Source organism: Oncorhynchus mykiss, chromosome 6 (genome assembly GCF_057628025.1).
Source record: "Oncorhynchus mykiss isolate SJ-2025 chromosome 6, ASM5762802v1, whole genome shotgun sequence".
NCBI lineage: Eukaryota > Metazoa > Chordata > Actinopteri > Salmoniformes > Salmonidae > Oncorhynchus > Oncorhynchus mykiss.
Window position 1 is genome coordinate 25,670,352 of NC_143027.1, and position 19,825 is coordinate 25,690,176.

The window sequence follows — 19,825 nt, forward strand, 5'->3', positions numbered from 1 at the left end:
GACAAGTATATTGACAGTATATTTGCCTCTGTACTCCAGGGGAACACTGTAGAGTTACCAGAAGAAGAGAATACACCTGAGAAGAGAGTGGACCGTATTTTTGCCATGATGGACAAGGTATATCGCTATATAAAACACTGTAGTAACCCAAAACCACCACCGTGGGTTATCAAATTTATTTATATAGCCCTTCTTACATCAGCTGATATCTCAAAGTGCTGTACAGAAACCCAGCCCAAAACCCCAAACAGCAAGCAATGCAGGCGTAGAAGCACAGTGGCTAGGAAAAACTCCCTAGAAAGGCCTAAACCTAGGAAGAAACCTACAGAGGAACCAGGCTATGAGGAGTGGCTGTGCCAGGTGGAGATTATAACAGAACATGGCCAAGATTTTCAAATGTTCATAAATTACCAGCATTGTCAAATATTAATAATCACAGGCAGAACAGTTGAAACTGGAGTAGCAGCACGGCCAGGTGGACTGGGGACAGCAAGGAGTCATCATGCCAGGTAGTCCTGAGGCATGGTCCTGGGGCTCAGGTCCTCCGAGAGAGAGAAAGAAAGAGAGAATTAGAGAGAGCATACTTAAATTCACATAGGACACCGGATAAGACAGGAGAAGTACTCCAGATATAACAAACTGACCCTAGCCCCCCGACACATAAACTACTGCAGCATAAATACTGGAGGCTGAGACAGGAGGGGTCAGGAGACACTGTGGCCCCATCCGATAATACCCCCGGACAGGGCCAAACAGGATGGATATAACCCCACCCACTTTTCCAAAGCACAGCCCCCGCACCACGAGAGGGATATCTTCAACCACCAACTTACCATCCTGAGACAAGGCCGAGTATAGCCCATAAAGATCTCCGCCACGGCACAACCCAAGGGAGGTTTATGATATGATATAATTATGTAACTACGTGTTGATCTTTGGTATGTTGGTAGCTATTTTGCACTTTGTTGTACAACTTATAGATCACTCTGTTGTTCAAGTAAGTGGCAGTACTATTGTAATGAACTAACTAGCAAAATCAACAGAAAAGACAATGTGGATTTGTTCTTACTGTTGTCCCTGTGCTGTAGTGCAGTGAGGCGGGGAGTGTAGTTTAACCTCTTAGCCATAGCCATTCCAGCGTCACCAACACTGCCTGCGGTGTATAAACACCACAGATTTATCCTCACCACCACAGCCCAGTGCTAATGCCCAGTCAGCTCACTCAGGACCTCCTCGTCCTCGGCTTAGTGAGAGATGAGATAGAGCCAGCTTGGGTGTTTGTCAGTTCAATACCCGGTGCCAGAATCAGCCAATAGGATTGGCTTCAGAGCGCAGCAACAGCACTCAGTCAATTATATGGGCAGAGGGAAGAGAGCTGACCATCCAAGTGCACTGAACTAGATCAGCCAAGCCGTGTTGAACAGGCTCTGGTACTTTACTCAGGATTTGTTTGAGAAACACTTTTGCCCCCTGCTGGTAAGATAGAGTAAATGTAGCCTGATCTGTGATACAGCTGCAGTTCCATTGCATTCTCTTCTCCTGTATTCCTATTCCAGAATGCTGATGGCAAGTTGACCCTGCAGGAGTTTCAGGAGGGTTCCAAGGCAGACCCCTCCATTGTGCAGGCACTGTCACTGTACGATGGGCTGGTATAAGGCATGAAGTGTTAGGTGAGTAAAGCAGTGAAAACTTGTATATGTATGTATGTATTAAAACCTGTATATGTATGTATATATTAAAACCTGTATATGTATGTATATATTAAAACCTGTATATGTATGTATTTGTAAAAACCTGCATATGTTCAGTTGAAGTCTGAAGTTTACATACACCTTAGCCAAATACATTTCAACTCCGTTTTTCACAATTTCTGACATTTAATCCTAGTAAAAATTCCCTGTATTTGGTCAGTTAGGATCACCACTTTATTTTAAGAATGAGAAATGTCAGAATAATAGTAGAGAGAAAGATTTATTTCAGCTTTTATTTCTCTCATCACATTCCCAGTGGGTCAGAAGTTTGCATACACTCAGTTAGTATTTGGTAGCATTGCCTTTAAATTGTTTAACTTGGGTCAAACGTTTGGGTTACCTTCCACAAGCTTCCCACAATAAGTTGGGTGAATTTTGTCCCATTCCTCCTGACAGAGCTGGTGTAACTGAGTCAGGTTTGTTGGCCTCCTTGCTCGCACATGCTTTTTCAGTTCTGCCATCAAATTTTCCATAGGATTGAGGTCAGGGCTTTGTTATGGCCACTCCATGACTTTGTTTTCCTTAAGCCATTTTGCCACAACTTTGGAAGTATGCCTGGGGCCATTGTCCATTTGGAAGACCTATTTGCCACCAAGCTTTAACTTCCTGACTGATGTCTTGAGATGTTGCTTCAATATAGCCACATACTCTTCCTGCCTCATGATGCCATATATTTTGTGAAGTGCACCAGTCCCCCCTGCAGCAAAGCACCCACACAACATGATGCTGCCATCCCCATGCTTCATGGTTGGGATGGTGTTCTTCGGCTTGCAAGCCACCCCCTTTTCCCTCCAAACATAACTATGGTCATTATGGCCAAACAGTTCTATTTTTGTTTCATCAGACCAGAAGACATTTCTCCAAAGTATGATCTTTGTCCCCTTGTGCAGTTGCAAACCGTAATCTGGCTTTTTTATGGCGGTTTTGGAGAAGGGTCTTCTTCCTTGCTGAGCAGCTTTTCAGGTTATGTCGATATAGGAGTCTTTTTACTGTGGATATATATAGGATTTTGGTCCGTTTTGCACCAAAATACGCTCAACTCTGGGAGACAGAACGAGTCTCCTCCCTGAGCGGTATGACGGCTGCGTGGTCCCTTGGTGTTTATACTTGCGTACTATTGTTTGTGCAGATGAGCGTGGTACCTTCAGGCGTATGGAAATTTCTCCCAAGGATGAACCAGACTTGTGGAGGTCTCAAAAAAAAATCAGAGTTCTTTGCTGATTTCCTTTGATTTTCCATGATTTCAAGCAAAGATGCACTGAGTTTGAAGGTAGGCCTTGAAACACATACACAGGTACACCTCCAATTGACTCAAATGATGTCAATTAGCCTATCAGAAGCTTCTAAAGCCATGACATCATTTTCTGGAATTTTCCAAGCTGTTTAAAGGCACAGTCAAATTAGTGTATGTAAACGTCTGACTAACTGGAATTGTGATACAGTGAATTATAAATTAGTCTGTTAACAATTGTTGGGAAAATTTATTGTGTCTTGCACACGGTAGATGTCCTAACCGATTTGCCAGAACTATAGTTTGTTAACAAGAAATTTGTGGAGTGGTTGAAAAATAAGTTTTATGACTCCAACTTAATTGTATGTAAACTTCCGACTTCAACTGCATGTATGTGTAAAAACCTGTATATGTATGTGTAAAAACCTGTATATGTATGTGTAAAAACCTGTATATGTATGTGTAAAAACCTGTACATGTATGTGTAAAAACCTGTACATGTATGTGTAAAAACCTGTATATGTATGTGTAAAAACCTGTATATGTATGTGTAAAAACCTGTACATGTATGTGTAAAAACCTGTACATGTATGTGTAAAAACCTGTACATGTATGTGTAAAAACCTGTATATGTATGTGTAAAAACCTGTATATGTATGTGTAAAAACCTGTATATGTATGTGTAAAAACCTGTACATGTATGTGTAAAAACCTGTATATGTATGTGTAAAAACCTGTATATGTATGTGTAAAATCTGTACATGTATGTGTAAAAACCTGTATATGTATGTATGTATATGTAAAAACCTGTACATGTATGTGTAAAATCTGTACATGTATGTGTAAAAACCTGTATATGTATGTATGTATATGTAAAAACCTGTATATGTATGTGTAAAAACCTGTATATGTATGTATGTGTAAAAACCTGTACATGTATGTATGTATATGTAAAAACCTGTACATGTATGTATGTATGTATATGTAAAAACCTGTACATGTATGTATGTATGTATGTATGTATGTATGTATGTGTCTTTCGGAGGGGTCGGGTTAAAAGCTGAAGTAACAGTTTGGTTGGACCTTGTGTGTAATTGACCAATAAAGTGATCTTCATCTCTTTATCTTAATCATGCAGCATCCCAGTGATGGCAATGTCACATGGTTCTACATATCATACAATCTCATTTTTGTTGTTGTTGCTATAATTAGAGAAACTATGAATTGTGTGGTCAATTGATCTGTTGAGGATGACATTATATTACAGTGGGCAGAGACTCGCATGGTCTAAAAACAATGCAGAGCAACCATTGTCAGACTACAGTTGCAGAGAGGACAGTTAGCTGGTCTCCTCCCTCTGTCTAATGTATTCAACTGCCCATTATTGCCAATTGTAGCTGATGTTCGGCTCAACATGTGACAGAGTTTTTGAGCTCAATATAGACAGATACATGGGGCCGCTTGGGTTTAAAGTAGCCTTGCATTTACTTCTTATAGAGTTCAGGGTCCCTTATTGTCAATAGGATCTTGCACTGTTTGTTTCCATGTCTGATTTCATTGCCACATTGAACTCAATGGTGATTATTATTACAGATTCCCAAGTGAATCTAACACAGTGCCATCACACCTGCTATGAGAAGAAGCATCTACAAACATCAACATCCCTCCATGCACCATCCAGAAGGAGACGTGGGAGGGTGAGGAGGCGGGCACAGACTTGTGTAATACTGTCCTCAATTGCACATATTCATCTCCACTAAGCATTGAAAACAACTCGGAGCCCTCTGATATTACAACATGTAAAATAAAACAAGGGCAAGAGGGTAAGAGACACTGAACGTAACATGCGAGGAAGGAATTTGTTGATGGTATATGTCTGTGGACTTCATTCAAGAACTCAAACAAGGGATGGACAGCACTGAAGACCAGCTTTAGAGAGAGTCTAAAGGTTGTTTTTCCCTGTGGTCTACACTGGAGGATACCCCTTGAGGTGTGTGTGAACTGTGAACGGCGCTCAACAGAGCCATAGTGGTGTGACATGGCTACCTGAAAGACTACAGCGGGAGACATCAACAGGCACTGATTTGAGAGTGTGGAGAGAGATCAACTTGTTTATAAATCCATGTACATATGATATAGTATACACTGAGTGTACAAAACATGAGGAACACTTTCCTAATATTGCGTTGCACCCCCTTTTGCCCCCAGAACAGCCTCAGTTCTATTGAGTGTGAAAAACCCAGCAGTGTTGCAGTTCTTGACACACTCAAACTGGTGTGTCTGGCACCTACTACCATATCCTGTTCAAAGGCAATTAGAATGAATGTCTCAATTGTCTCAAGGCTTTAAAATCCTTCTTTAACCTATCTCCTCCCCTTCATCTACACTGATTGAAATGGATTTAACAAGTGACATCAATAAGGGGTCATAGCTTTTACCTGAATTCACCTGGTCAGTCTATGTCATGGAAAGAGCGGGTGTTCCTAATGTTTTGTGCACTCAGTGTAAATAGGTGTGTAACATTTAATAGTTGTTGCTTTGCTGCATTTGTTGGAGTGCTGGTTATTCACATGAAATGAAGCCTAAGACTTTTTTTTAAATGGAATGCCTTTTTTTCATCCTCCTTCAAAAACAAACTGCTTCCTTTCTTTTATATTTTTATTTGAGGGGAAAGTGGGCAGGGAGTGGCTTTTGTAAAGATTCATTTATTATGTTTGTGGTATGTGCCTCCTATTGTGTTAGATGTCTGTTCCCTTTCCCATCAGCACTACCATCAAGGCACTGTAATGTTTAAAGCCACTTCTTGAATGGCATGACCAAGCAACACAGTGTAATTCTTCACAGTTGACATACCCCAATTGAGGCTCATTATTTCCTTTGAGCGCATCTTACTCCACCTTGTGTATACACAAGGCTTCGGCTATTGAGAACAAACAGGCATACATTCTCGTTGTAAAGCTGTTTGCGGGCTGTGTGTTTGAGCCTGTCGTCTTTGTGTCTGTCCTGTGTGTTCAACAGAAATCACAGATCCCAGCATGCGATGAAGCTTTTTCCCCTCCAGTCTCGGTTATTTCAGTCTGAACATTAGGTATTTGTCAGCTTCATTGATTTAGCCTTACTCAAGTGAGAAAGATAATTTCCCCCTATGCTGTCATTTACATTTAAGAACACAGAGCACAGAATAAAAATCATTTTAAAAGTGGCTGCCTTTACATTTGTGTAATTGAATTTGTTTCCTAAATCATGGCTCGGTTCCCTCAAATACCCTTTATTCGAAATGGGATACAGGAACAGAACTCAGACAAAAAGTGGTTGAAGCATTTTTTTAATGGAGATTCTGGCTTTTGTACAATTGAAACATAAATGACCCTGTTATCATTAATTAGGGATTTATCCATCATAGCCTGGTGGTCTCACTTGGTGAAACAAAGACTAACTTGTTCATTAAACAGAGCTGTATGACAGTTCATAGATATGAGTAAAGAGTGCTTTCCATTTCAAACCCATACTCTAGTCTAACATCATAGGCTCACAGTGTAAGCTTTTATGCCCTAACTTTAAGTATTCCTACAGCAGACTGCCTCACTTCAAATAGTCCATTAAGAAGTAGTGATGTTCTTGATGTGCCATCACTGTGTGGGTGAAAGTCATAGTGATTGGGTTTATAGTGGCTGGGTACAGGCTAGGCAGGTTCTCAGCAAGTTAAACACTGTCTGTTCATTCTTATCCATCTGGTTGAGTGCAGGAGATCTTCGAGCCATTAGAATTGGAGTTACTACGTGGTGCAAAAGGAGGACGAAAGCGTGCCATGCTCATACAGTGCATTCGGAAAGTATTCAGACCTCTTCATGTTTTCCAAATGTTGTTACATTACAGCCTTATTCTAACATGTATTCAATAAAAAAAATGATCATCAACTTACACACAACGCCCCATAATGACAAAGCGAAAACAGGTTTTCAGAAACCTTAGCAAATGTATAAAAAATGTAAAACAGACATAAGTATTCAGACCTTTTGCTATGAGACTCAAAATTAAGCTGAGGTGCATTCTGTTTTCATTGATCATCCTTAAGATGTTTCTACAACTTGATTGGAGTCCACCTGTGGTAAATTCAATTGATTGGACATGATTTGGAAAGGCACACACCTGTCTATATAAGGTCCCACAGATGACAGTGCATGTCAGCAAAAACCAAGCCATGAGGTAGAAGGAATTGTCTGTAAAGCTCCAAGACAGGATTGTGTCAAGGCCCAGATCTGGGGAAGGTCCCCATTGAAGGTCCCCAAGAACACAGTGGCCTCTATCATTCTTAAATGGAAGAAGTTTCGAACCACCAAGATTCTTCCTAGAGCTGTCCGCCCGGCCAAACTGAGCAATCGGGGAAGAAGGGCCTTGGTCAGGGAGGTGACCAAGAAACCGATGGTCACTCTGACAGAGCACCAGAGTTCCTCTGTGGAGATGGAAGAACCTTCCAGAAGGACAACCATCTCTGCAGTACTCCACCAATCAGGGCTTTATGGTAGAGTGGAAGCCACTCCTCAGTAAAAGGCACATGATAGCCAGCTTGGAGATTGCCAAAAGGCACCTAAAGAACTCTCAGACCATGAGAAACAAGATAATCTGGGCTGCTGAAACCAAGAGTGAACTCTGGCCTGAATTCCAAGTTTCACGTTTGGAGGAAACCTGGCACCATCCCTACAATGAAGCATGGTGGTGGTAGCATCATGCTGGGGATGTTTTTCAGCGGCAGGGACTGGGTGACTAGTCAGGATCGAGGGAAATATGAATGGAGCAATGTACAGAGAGATCCTTGATGAAAACCTGCTCCAGATCGCTCAGAATCGTAGACTGGGTCGAAGGTTCACCTTTCAACAGGACATTGACCCTAAGCACACAGCCAAGACAACGCAGGAGTGGCATCGGGAAAAGTCTCTGATTGTCCTTGAGTGGCCCAGCCAGAGCCCAGACTTGAACCTGATCAAACATCTCTGGAGAGACCTGAAAATAGCTGAGCAGTGGCGCTCCCCATCCAACCTGTCAGAGCTTGAGAGGATCTGCAAAGAAGAATGGGAGAAACTCCCCAAATACAAGTCTACCCAAGAAGACTCAAGGCTGTAATCGCTGCCGAAGGTGCTTCAACAAAGTACTGAGTAAAGGGTCTGAATACTTATGTAAATGTGATATTTCAATTTTTTATTTGTAATCCATTTGCAAAAATGTCTAAAAAACGTTTTTTGCTTCGTCATGATGGGTTACTGTGTGTAGATTGATGAGGAGGGAAAAGACATTTTAGAATTTGGCTGTAACATAACAAAATGTGGAAAAAGTCAAGGGGTCTGAATACTTTCCAAATGAGCTGTTTGTCTGAATTATGACCTGGTTGGTTCAGAAAGAGAACATGTCTATCATTGTAGCAAGCAGCTTTAAGTTCTTGTTTTGCAGCAGCATCCTATAAAAGGTATTGTTTATCTTTTATATGCTTTTCTTGTGTAAGAAGAAATGTGGAATAGGAGACTGAAATGATAATTCCTTTAGTCACAGAAGTGTGACTCTAAATCTCTGTCGATTTCCTGTTATTTCCTGTCAGACACCAATGGTTATTTTTTGGGTCTCTGAATTGTCCACAATCTAGACATCCCCTTTCCTTCCTCATGTAGGTTGCCTTATCTCCTCGCCAAATGTACGGATATGCTACCTCGGTCTCACGGCTTGCATGGCGTGACAGTTACATATTTATTTGGGCTCAAATAAATCGAATGAAAAAAATACAGACAATAGATCACTGAGAGCGAATGCTTCAGCATGTGATGCAATCGAAGTAAGTATCCGCTCTTATCAGAATGTGTAATCTGAAGAGAAAGAGACGTTTGGCTTCCTAAACCTTTCCTCTGAAAACACATCTGGTACAGTATTTCTCTGTATCTTGTCAGGCCACTGATTCCATTCATGCACCAGAGGGATAGTATACTGTTATGACAGGCTACTACCAGAGAGTAGCATGTACAAAATTAGATGCCAGCTGAATATAAACGCTGCTATTTATAAAACCCAAGCCATTTGGACAATGCTCTTCAGTCATGACCACAAATATTATCCACTGTAAAAGTTGTGCACAATTGCTTTGCACCAGACTAGGTTGGCCGGATCCAATGCTGCTAGATAAAGTGTACCCAGCCAGGAGAATGTAGGATATGGGGTTGGGGCTGGAAGTCATAGCCGGGTCAAGTTACACACACAAAAAAAATCTGCTTGTTCCTACTCAGGACCCGTTTAACACCCATCTCCGCCCCCGTTCTGAGCGCTCAGCGTTCCATTTCTCCAGGGGAGAAGCTCGTTCCAGTCCCTCCAAACGTTTGTACATGGATGTAACTCGGAGGAAATAACGTGCTACATCATCTACTCTAGATCGGTGTGCATTTCAATTGAGGCAACATTTCCAATGATTTTTGGATTTGAGTTGTTTTTGGCAATAACTGTATTTCTATAGGTGATTTTTTTTATTCGCCCAAAATTTTGTGTTTTAACTGGTTTGTTACATTTCTGAAAACAAAAACAGATGCAGTGAATTGATAATGACCGGTATTATGTTGAAGTGCCTTGTCTTGGCGCTCTTTATTTGCGGGTCCAAAGTACTGGCTGACCTGCGAGTTGAGGGGGTCCAGAAGGACTTTGATTCCATGGACAGTGACAGCGCTTCAACCCTGGCCTTTGTGTTCGACGTTACCGGCTCAATGTACGACGACCTCAAACAGGTGATAGAGGGCGCTTCTCGGATCCTGGAAAAGACCCTCAACCGGAGGACCAGACCCATCAAAAACTTTGTCCTCGTCCCGTTTCATGATCCAGGTAAAACAATAAAAGATGAAAAGTTGCAGAACTCTTAATTATTTCTTACAAGAGTAAGAGATTTAGCATTTTTTTTAAATGACAATAGGCCTACATTATTTACATTAAACAATTGACATGAACAATTGATTTCAGTCTCCTGCATTCACTCATAATATTTACTAGCCAAATCAACTGTAGCCTATACAGTATAACCTTATCTGATTTATATTATGCAAATTATTATCCATTGGCTAATCTGAGGTTTTTAACTGGAAGCAAACTACAAATTACAGATGTTTATGGCTCTGTTTCAAGATAAACAAATTCGAAAAATAAGACACTAATTGGGTCTTTCCACGAAATGAGTACCTTTTACATCCCTTTGATATTTTAATTAGAAGTTGTGCACCAATGTTGAATAACATTTTAAAAGCCTGTTGTATTCAATGAAGTGCCCTTTAATATAGACCACATGGAGAATTAAATGAATCAGATTTGTATATGAATAAAGACTTGCCAATGTGCCAAAATTCCAGGAAGATTTTAATGAACTTAACCAAGTTTTCGCCATCATTGTCCTAGTTATTTTGTTGCTTTGGCAAAGTCATTTCTGGAAATTAGTATTTATTTCATGTGAGTAGTGATACATTTTAACAAAAAACAACCTGTCTCTCATTTTAAGGTCAACCCTGTTATGTGAACTGAACTCTTGTTTTAATATGTTGAAACTATTCCTTTTAAAATATATAAATATAAGAAGCATTGAACATCTATCTAATAGTCAAATCATAATATAAAAGCAAGCGAGCTGGCTGGCTCTACTGTTTTTGCCCATTTTCTGGTGGAAAACCGAGTGAGTCTAGCATACTGTAACACTTCAACCCTGTTACCCATAGATAGACAACCTAGAAGTATTTTAACAATTTTTTTTTGTTTGTTGTGAAGCTTGCATTCAATTGCCCCTCTCTGTTGCACCCAACAAGCTTCCATTTCCCCTGTCACAAGGGGATTTATGGCTGATTAAAGTCAACCCTGTTATGGTCAACCCTGTCACTTTATTTGGCACTTTTATAAACCTCTTGAGATGGTAAAGCAGGTGTTGTATTACGTTGAACATGTGCTCCTTATGACAGAATGTTAAAATGAGGTGATATCAACAACAACAGAAAATCTTTAAGTTACACATCTCAAAAGGCCCGACTTGGTGGAACAACCCAGCTACATTTGAGGCTACAGTTAGTGTGCTTAACATGACTCACGCAGAGGAACAGGATAACTGGGCTAAAGGGGATGGCAACAGGTAAGCTTCTTCCCCAAGCGTCCCTCTTCCAATCTCCCTCTATGGGAAAGCTGGAGTTTGAAAATAGAGAGTGCCCTATTGGGGGGAGGGTGTTTGAGCCCTGATGAGAAGCATATGCTGCCTGCTTGTGTGTAATTACCCCAATCACCCCCCATCCACCCCTCCGGAAAGCCTACCAGCCCCAGTAACCAAGCCTGGGTCTAAGAGCTGGAAGTTGGGAGGGGGATGTTGTGCTCGGCTAGCTACACTAACTCCACACATTCTGTCTTTGGGGACCTTGTAAAACTCCTGAGATTGCAAAGAAACTGGGTGATTGACAAAGAGGCGTGACAGTATCCATGTTTTATGGGCTTTTATGAGTGAAGTGGGGACAAATATTTAAAAAGCCTGACAAGAAAAAGACGGTGGGAGAGCGAGAGAGAGCGATCAAGAAATAATCACCAGGCAGACTGACAGTCTGACATGCCCACAAATGATCAATGTCTATTGTAATAGTTATATTTAGTAAGCAAGGCTTGCAATTTGATGGCAAAGCTTGAAGCACACCCGCCACACGTACACACACAAACACACACACAAAAACACACATACGTTGGCCCCACCCCAACCTACCGGGCCCATCCCTTACACTTGAGTGAAATACTGTTCTTTATGCTAAGCTATTCTCTATCACAAACAATATATTCTCTGTTTGTCGGGTAATGTTTACTGCTACATCAATCATCCCTTGAAGGAGTCCAAATAAGTGTCAGATCTTAGCAGGCTGTTATTTGTCATGCTGGGATACACTGCAGTATGAGAGGGAAGAGGTCCAATGCAGGCATTTGTTATCCCAAAATCAAATCATTACTGTGATTGTTTTAAATTCAAATGGTTTAAAAAAAAGTATTATTTCAACCTTTTTGACTTTCATTTATCCCTTATTTTTCCAGGTAAGTTGATTGAGAACACGTGCTCATCTACACCAACCACCTGAGGAATAGTTACAGAGGAGAGGAATGGGCCAATTGAAAGCTTGGGATGATTAGGTGGCCATGATGGTTTGAGGGCCAGATTGTGAATTTCAAAACCAACAGGTGTAAAACCTTACAGTGAAATGCTTACTTACAAGCCCTTAATCAACAATGCAGTTTTAAGAAAAATAAGTGTTAAGTAAAAAATAGTAAAACATTTAAAATAAAAGTAACAAATAATTAAAGAGCAGCAGTAAAATAACAATAGCGAGCCTATATACAGAGGGTACCGGTACAGAGTCAATGTGCGGGGTCACTGGTTAGTCTATGTAATTGAGGTAATATGTACATGTAGGTAGAGTTAAAGTGACTATGCATAGATAATAAACAGAGAGTAGCAGCAGCGTAAAAGAGAGAGGGGGGGAGGCAATGCAAATTGTCTGGGTAGCCATTAGCTGTTCAGGAGTCTTATGGCTTTCGGGTAGAAGCTGTTAAGAAGTATTTTGGACCTAGACTTAGCACTCCGGTACTGCTTGCCGTGCGGCAGCTGAGAGAACAGTCTATGACTGGCGTGGCTGGAGTCTTTAACAATGTTTAGGGACTTCCTCTGACACCGCCTGGTGTAGAGGTCCTGGATGGCAGGAAGCTTGGCCCCAGTGATGTATAGGGCTGTACTCACGACCCTCTGTAGTGCCTTGCGGTCAGAGGCCGAGCAGTTGCCATACCAGGCAGTGATGCAAACAGTCAGGATGCTCTTGATGGTGCAGCTGTAGAACTTTTTGAGGATCTGAGGACCCATGACAATCATCTTAGGGGGAATAGGCTTTGTCATGCCCCCTTCACGACTGTCTTGGTGTGTTTGGACCATAATAGTTTGTTGTTGATGTGGACACCAAGGAACTTGAATCTCTCAACCTTCTCACTACAGCCCCTATAGAATGGGGGCATGCTCAGTCCTCCTTTTGCTGTAGTCCACAATCATTTAGCCAGGACACCGGGGTTAACACCCTACACAGGACAATGTCTCCAATCACTTCCCTGGGGCATTGGAATCTTTTTTTTTTAAATGACAAGAGGAAATAGTGCCTCCTACTGGCCCTCCAACACTCCAACACTGGTCTCCCATTCAGGACCAACCCTGCTTAGCTTCAGTGGCAAGCCAGCAGTGGGATGCAAGGTGGTTTGCTGTTTGACTGCACTGGCGCTTTAACTTCAGCACTAAACACAACTAATGATTACTCAGTCATCATGGGCTTTTTGACCCAGAGATGGCACAATACCCCCACAGACATGCTATATTATTATATCATCTAGCATGTATGTGATACTTAATTGTCCACCACTAATGAATTAGGGTATTGCAAGCAATATTTTTGAGGGAGCAGCATGGACTACCATTTAACCATGGACTATCATCCAGAACCCTAGAATTATCCAGTGCAACTGACCTATCGTTTTATCTTACATATTCGTCCTTTATTGATTGTCCTTTGATTATCCAGCCATTCGTCATGTATAATGTTAATAGCGTCCACATGATGTGTTCTCCTAGACATTGGCCCTGTGTCCATCACCACTGACCCAAAGAAGTTCCAGCAGGATCTGCAGGAGCTGTTTGTCCAGGTGTGTACCATAACCAAAGCCTGTTACAACGTTAGAGCTATACCACCTCTGCCAGAACATCTGACAGACTCCATAGGATAGGCTGTACATGCTTGATATCAATCTGTAGACCAGGAAAGAGGTAGGCTATGCAGGATCTGTACAATAGAAATGCAGACTATTTAGAATATAAAGCCCATAGACTCTATAGTCAATACAGTATACTATTGTTTTCTAACCTCAATAAGACTATGGTTAGGCTACACAGCATAGCACAGGTCTATGCATAGTGATGTATTGCTTGTTCCTATTGAGGCCCTCAGTGATGGCGTTGGATCAATGGTCTGTGTGTTGTCTTCTCTCAGGGAGGTGGAGACTGTCCAGAGATGAGTGTAGGAGCCATAAAGAAGGCCCTGGAGGTGTCTCTACCAGGCTCCTTTATCTACGTGTTCACTGACGCCAGGGCCAAGGACTACCACCTCAAAAGGGACGTGCTGCAACTGGTGCAGCTCCGACAGTCACAGGTAATGATTGATTGCAATGTATGATTACAATAATCTCAGTATAAATTCAGTAATAATAACCTTCCACTGCTGTCCTCTGTGTGCACCCAGGTTGTGTTTGTTTTGACTGGGGACTGCGGAGACCGCTCTCAGCCTGGGTACAGAGCCTATGAGGAGATCGCTGCCACCAGCTCTGGACAGATCTTTCATCTGAACAAGCAGCAAGTCAATGAGGTGAGAGTCATCAAACAAATTGATATTATTTTCAAGCATACTGACGAGGGTGTGCTGAGTCAATGGTCAACCATAGTGTGATTTTTCTGTAAGAAGCAAAGGTTTATTGTCTCTTCAGGACATGGGTTAAATAAAATGCAGGTGGGTTCAAGTGAACAAATGGTTTATGGAGAATATTTGATATGTGAAAGCAGTTGAAAGACTAGCGATATGAATCCCATATCACCCGAACATGTAATCATTGTATAGTTCATAGACACACATCAAATATTTTCGAAGTTAATATTAAACTCACCAGGAACTACATAGTAGGGGTGAGTGATTCCTTTATCTTATCATGTAACTGAACCCCAAATATTGGAAGCCAAATTCAACGAGGCTCAATAACTCCCAATCAAACATAAAAGAAGCCGGTTTCCTTTGGGAGAGACACTGGTATCCTGAATATCATCACATGAGATGGCTGGGCTGAGGAGAGGGCAGCTCTACACTGGAGCCAAGTATGACTGTTCACTGGGGGAGGTGGCCCACTGAACCCCTGAACCCAGTTCTCAATGTGTGTTTTTATGTGTGTCTGCTTTCTTTCAACTCATGCAGGTCTTTATGTATACAAGTATGTATGTTGCATGTGTGTATGTTTGTGGGATTTGGTTCTATGAACACTTCCTAGCCTCCACAGTTCATTGAGGAGTGTCTGAATGTCATGTCCACATTGCAGGACAGTGCTGTGCTGCGTTATGATGGTTAATAGTGAGGAGCTATCTTGTCCCCCCCCCCCCCCCCAATAGAAACCAGTCCTCTCAACCTGGGCCCGAGTGTAGATAGTGGCAGGAGTGCCTTTATGTTTTAATGTGACCCATTATTAAAATGTCATGCTATTCTCTCTGCTCATTTAGTATGGAGCCACATGGAGAACTACTACCGTATTTCAGTTGCATTTACAACCAGTGGGATTGTAACTCCTAGGTGGCATGTTATTACTAAATGAATGTAAATCCTTTAATCCTTAGAAACCGCACGAATACCTCACGTCTAACTAACATCTTCCCCCTTAATATGAGTTTAATAAACTGTTGCCAAATCAAATATACATAGTGTTTTGTGGTCCCGGGGGGAGAGGTGGAGAGAAAACAGACTGCTTATTTTACTGTCTAATCCCAGGATATGATCTGTCATGGCTTCCCTTTCCAACACAGCTGCCCACTGGAGCTGGCTCCAAGTCCACACACAACAGCTCATTGTGAAACCTTGTGTGTGACACTCCTTCAACTCTTAAGACTTAACTTGTTGTTATCACTGGAGCAAATAGCCCAACAATCCCGAGCTCGGGTAGAACAAGAACACTAACACTAATGGTCCTAATGATCACAGAGGCTATCCTCAGTTCTCAGTGTGTGAAGGATGTAAAGAGGACTGAGAACCTGGCCAAGAGAAATCGTTCTGGGCTCTGGGAGGTTTCATCCATGCACGAATCCATGCATATTGTGGATGTCTGTTCTGTTGCCTCAGCTTAGACTCAATAAGGGTGAGAAAGAGACAGGACAGGCCATGAGCTCATGAGTTATTGCCCTCCCATCTATAATATACTGTAGACTGTTTATGATCACCATGGCAGTATCCTGGCCAATGCATGTTCGTGTCTCTTGTGTTTCAAATCCACACCTGTGGAGACTGCTGAGGGGAGGACGGCTCATAATAACGGCTGGAACGGAGCTAATGGAATGGCATCCATAACATGGCTCCCATGTGTTTGATGCATTTCATACCATTCCACCTATTCCACTCCCGCCATTACCACGAGCCCATCCTCCCCAATTAAGGTGCCACCATCCTCCTGTGATCCACATGCACTCCTCTCTGAAATAGCTGGACTTCCTTCCATAAAATAACCACTGATAACATTGGCCAAATGATTTCAGGTGGGCCCAGTAGTGAGTTAAAGCGACAGGAGTGTTTGTGAAAATATAAATGAAATCCAGTTAACCTGTATCCTCTGTCGTGTTCCTGAGGTTAGTGAACAAAGCCATTCTCTGTGGTCTAGGCCAGAGACAGGAAGACAGATGTGGTAGACTCTTGTCTGTTGTCTGGGGGAAAGGCAAGGCAGGTGTTTTGACATTCCCGTCCAATAGGAGAACGGAGATCCATCTGGAACTGATCTGGCCTAATAGCCTGGTTCCTGGCACCCCGTCTCTTCTCTCACCGCGATGGTGGTGGCGTCTTAACCTCAGAGCAGGAGCTTGGTGACCCCTGTCTGCAAGGAGGGCTGTAGTCTGTAGGTTCCCCAACCACGATGAGAGAAACCATCAGTCAGGCGGTCTACTGGAGGGGTTCAAAGGGGCATGAGGAAGAGGAATCCCTGTAGACAACCACCAAGCTGGAGGAAGTAAAGAACAGTGCATGCTTCTTCCTGACATCCCGGCATGTGCCAGTTCAGCTGAGACACAGCGGATGAGGTTTCAAAAACCCGTAGATTCTCTGGATTCCCCATGGCTCAGGCAGGGAGTGGCTGTAGCAGCAGCATCAGAACACAGCATGTTCCTTGAGACACACCTTGGTCAGACCAGACAGTCTCCATGTCCCTTTGTCTAAGGCTGTGGGGAGATGAATGTCTCGGTGTCTCCATGTCCCTTTGTCTAAGGCTGTGGGGAGATGAATGTCTGCTCTGTGTCCTCCCTGGGTGCTGGAGATGAAATAGACACCGGTTTGTGGAAGATGTAGCTCACTCTACAGCAGTTTCCTGCTCCACTGGGGACGGCTGCACATGTGGCAGACCTTACAGCTGTTTCCAGTTGTAAACTCTGAGAGGAACCAGCTGCTGAGAGGAGCCAGTGGGCCGGTACACAGAGAGGGGAGGCCTGCTAATTAAATTATCAAAGGCTTTGCTCACTCCAATCTTCATTATTCCTAAATATATGAAGATGTGTTGAATAAGCCCCTTTTTTCAGAGGGGCCATTTTCAGTTTGTTTTATTATAGACACAATGCAACCATAATGTCTGCCCTCACGATTATGGGGTCAAATCAAATACAAGACCACAGTTGCTTGTAAAGCACTTGAAAGATGGAAAAAAGGATGGTCCAGCCAGTGAAATGAATAAGACACAGTTACACAGCGGGTTATGCTCTTCTTTTTCCTGTAAAGGAGAAAGGACACAGGTTGTTTTTCTTCTGATTCATAACCACCAGCATGATTTCACCTACAGGGTTGAAAACTCAAAGATAAAAATTCTACCGTTCAAATATTCTACTGTAATAGTCATGGGGGAAAAGTATACTCAGTGATGTTTACTACTGGAATTGAATGCAATCAAGCCACCCAGGGTTATTTCAGTCTCAGCAGAAGCCAGGCATTGGGTCAACTTTCCTCTGAGAACAAGATAATGAGCCTCATTTCAGTGAAGCCGCCACAATCCCATCAACTCCAGACAAGACCAGTCCTCTCAGGCCACATCTGCTATTTAAAGCCCACCCAATTTTTCAGATAATACAGAGTAAAACAGTTGATCCATTGATAGTCTGCATTTATCCTGCACAGTTGGACCTGTTTATAATCTGGAATAGATCTCTCCTAGGCTCTTGTAAAGCCAGGACAGGAGAACCAATCCCATGATTCATTAAAGGTGGTTTGCAGGACAGTGTGCTGCCTTCCACTGTGAGATAAACTCCTCTGGGGAATTCATGCTTAAGAGTGCAGAAAACTGTATGTTATCTTTTTGACAGTTGAGCTGTTTCACTTTCCTTTTGTTTATGGAAGATCCCTTTGAGACATACTTTGGCGATGGAAGAATGGTCCTCATCCGCTGTGTCTCAGCTGAATAATTATTAAAGACAAAGACCAGCTTGCAGTGTTGAAGCAGACAGTTTCAGAATCAGAGATGGGTCATGAGGTCACATGCACATCCTTCCTGTCCTTTCACTCTGATTTGGTTTCCAGTAGAGGTCTTTGCCAGAATGTCTATATAGTCTAGTCTAGTGTGACAGGTTCCAGACCACCCCTGTCTAGTTTGTCCTCTAGCTGTGTGGGGTGTGAGGTGTGCTGTTGTCTTGCTGAGATGATGTCTTCTTTCCTGCCAGGTCTTGAAGTGGGTGGAAGAGACAGTACAGGGCCTGAAGGTCCACCTGCTCTCCTCCAACCATGACAGTGCTCAGGAGAACCAGTGGGAGGTGCCCTTTGACCCCAGCCTGAAGGAGTTCACTGTGTCACTTAGTGGGCCAGCCCCTCAGATCGAGCTCAGGGATCCCCTTGGTACATTATGCTTTCATTATGTATTCTCACTGAAAAGATTGTCACTACTTGAGAATAATAATATATATCCATTTAGCTGAACATCAAATGCTATTTCACATTTTGAAATTACATTGTTATGTGTTTCAATTGCTTAGGTCGCATTGTTGGAGTGGAGCAGGGCCTCACAGAGCTACTGAATATCCCAAACTCAGCCCGTGTTGTCAACCTGAAGTTCCCCCGACCTGGATCCTGGACTCTGAAGGTACTGTACCGTAGCACCTCCTGACAGGGTTGTGATCTTCCTGTATTGAGAATGAGATAACTGATTTAGTCACCTCTGATGTACAAAACAACAACTGAATGACCCCTTTCTATGACCAGGTGGGCTGTGGTGGCCGCCACACTTTGAGAGTTACAGGGGTCAGCAATCTGGACTTCCGGGCTGGGTTCTCCAGTATACCAGTGTCTGAGTTCAACTATACCAGGGAGAGACCCATCAAAGGTAATGTGTACATGTACTTTTACATCTTTGTATGTATATGTGATTGCATTGAATAACATTTGGCTTTCCTCCCCTTTTATAGGAGTTCCAGCCCATGTGTTACTGAAGTGTACAGGACTGAAGCCACCAGGTCAGCTGAGTCATATGGAGTTAGTGTCAGGGTCAGGACGCTCCCTACGCACCCTCCCTGTGCCTCTGCCCTCTGACAGGGGCAGCCGAGGACTCTGGAGTGTCCCAGAATTTCGCACTCCTTCCCAAAGTTTCTTCCTCAAGGTGACAGGGAAGGATGTGGAAGGTTACCGCTTCCAGAGGTTGTCCAGTGTCTCCTACACAAACATCATCCCAGGTAAGAGACCCTTCTCCTCAGTCTCCACCCTACTGTCTCACAGACAGCCCTAGTCCGGTGTGTGACCTCTTCCCTCCTCTCCTTTTTGTCTTGAAACAGATCCCCCAGCGGTGAGCATGCCCCTTGTGGTGAACAGCTTTTATATGCAGCCCGCTATGATTGGCTGTTCGGTAGAGAGCGATGTTCCCTATAGGCTGAGGTTCACCCGGAGTGGAGTGTCTCTTGGAGAGGATAAGTTGTTCCAGTGAGTATCTGTCTCTTCTGTTCGTTGAACACACTAAGACACTAGACTTGGCAGCTTCATTAAATAGTACCCGCAAAACACCAGTCTCAACGTCAACAGTG

General features: G+C 42.8%; 2 protein-coding genes across 3 annotated transcripts in view; both read left to right on the forward strand.

Annotated features, from left to right (window-relative positions):
- The window catches only part of LOC110525598 (neuronal calcium sensor 1), a 32,533-nt gene extending 26,351 nt beyond the window's left edge, over positions 1 to 6,182 (forward strand). For both annotated transcript variants that reach the window (XM_021605849.3, XM_021605848.3), the window contains exons 7-9: positions 40 to 117; positions 1,557 to 1,670; positions 4,576 to 6,182. In XM_021605849.3, the coding sequence (XP_021461524.1) occupies positions 40 to 117; positions 1,557 to 1,655 (177 nt within the window). In that variant the 3' untranslated portion in view covers positions 1,656 to 1,670; positions 4,576 to 6,182. The remainder of the gene's footprint in view (positions 1 to 39; positions 118 to 1,556; positions 1,671 to 4,575) is intronic.
- A 3,031-nt stretch (positions 6,183 to 9,213) lies between these two features.
- Positions 9,214 to 19,825, forward strand: part of hmcn2 (hemicentin 2) — a 62,911-nt gene continuing 52,299 nt past the window's right edge. Inside the window, exons 1-9 of the mRNA XM_036979721.2 lie at positions 9,214 to 9,831; positions 13,619 to 13,689; positions 14,034 to 14,192; positions 14,283 to 14,405; positions 18,479 to 18,650; positions 18,788 to 18,894; positions 19,014 to 19,134; positions 19,217 to 19,480; positions 19,580 to 19,724. Of these exons, the coding sequence (XP_036835616.2) occupies positions 9,558 to 9,831; positions 13,619 to 13,689; positions 14,034 to 14,192; positions 14,283 to 14,405; positions 18,479 to 18,650; positions 18,788 to 18,894; positions 19,014 to 19,134; positions 19,217 to 19,480; positions 19,580 to 19,724 (1,436 nt within the window). The 5' untranslated portion in view covers positions 9,214 to 9,557. The remainder of the gene's footprint in view (positions 9,832 to 13,618; positions 13,690 to 14,033; positions 14,193 to 14,282; positions 14,406 to 18,478; positions 18,651 to 18,787; positions 18,895 to 19,013; positions 19,135 to 19,216; positions 19,481 to 19,579; positions 19,725 to 19,825) is intronic.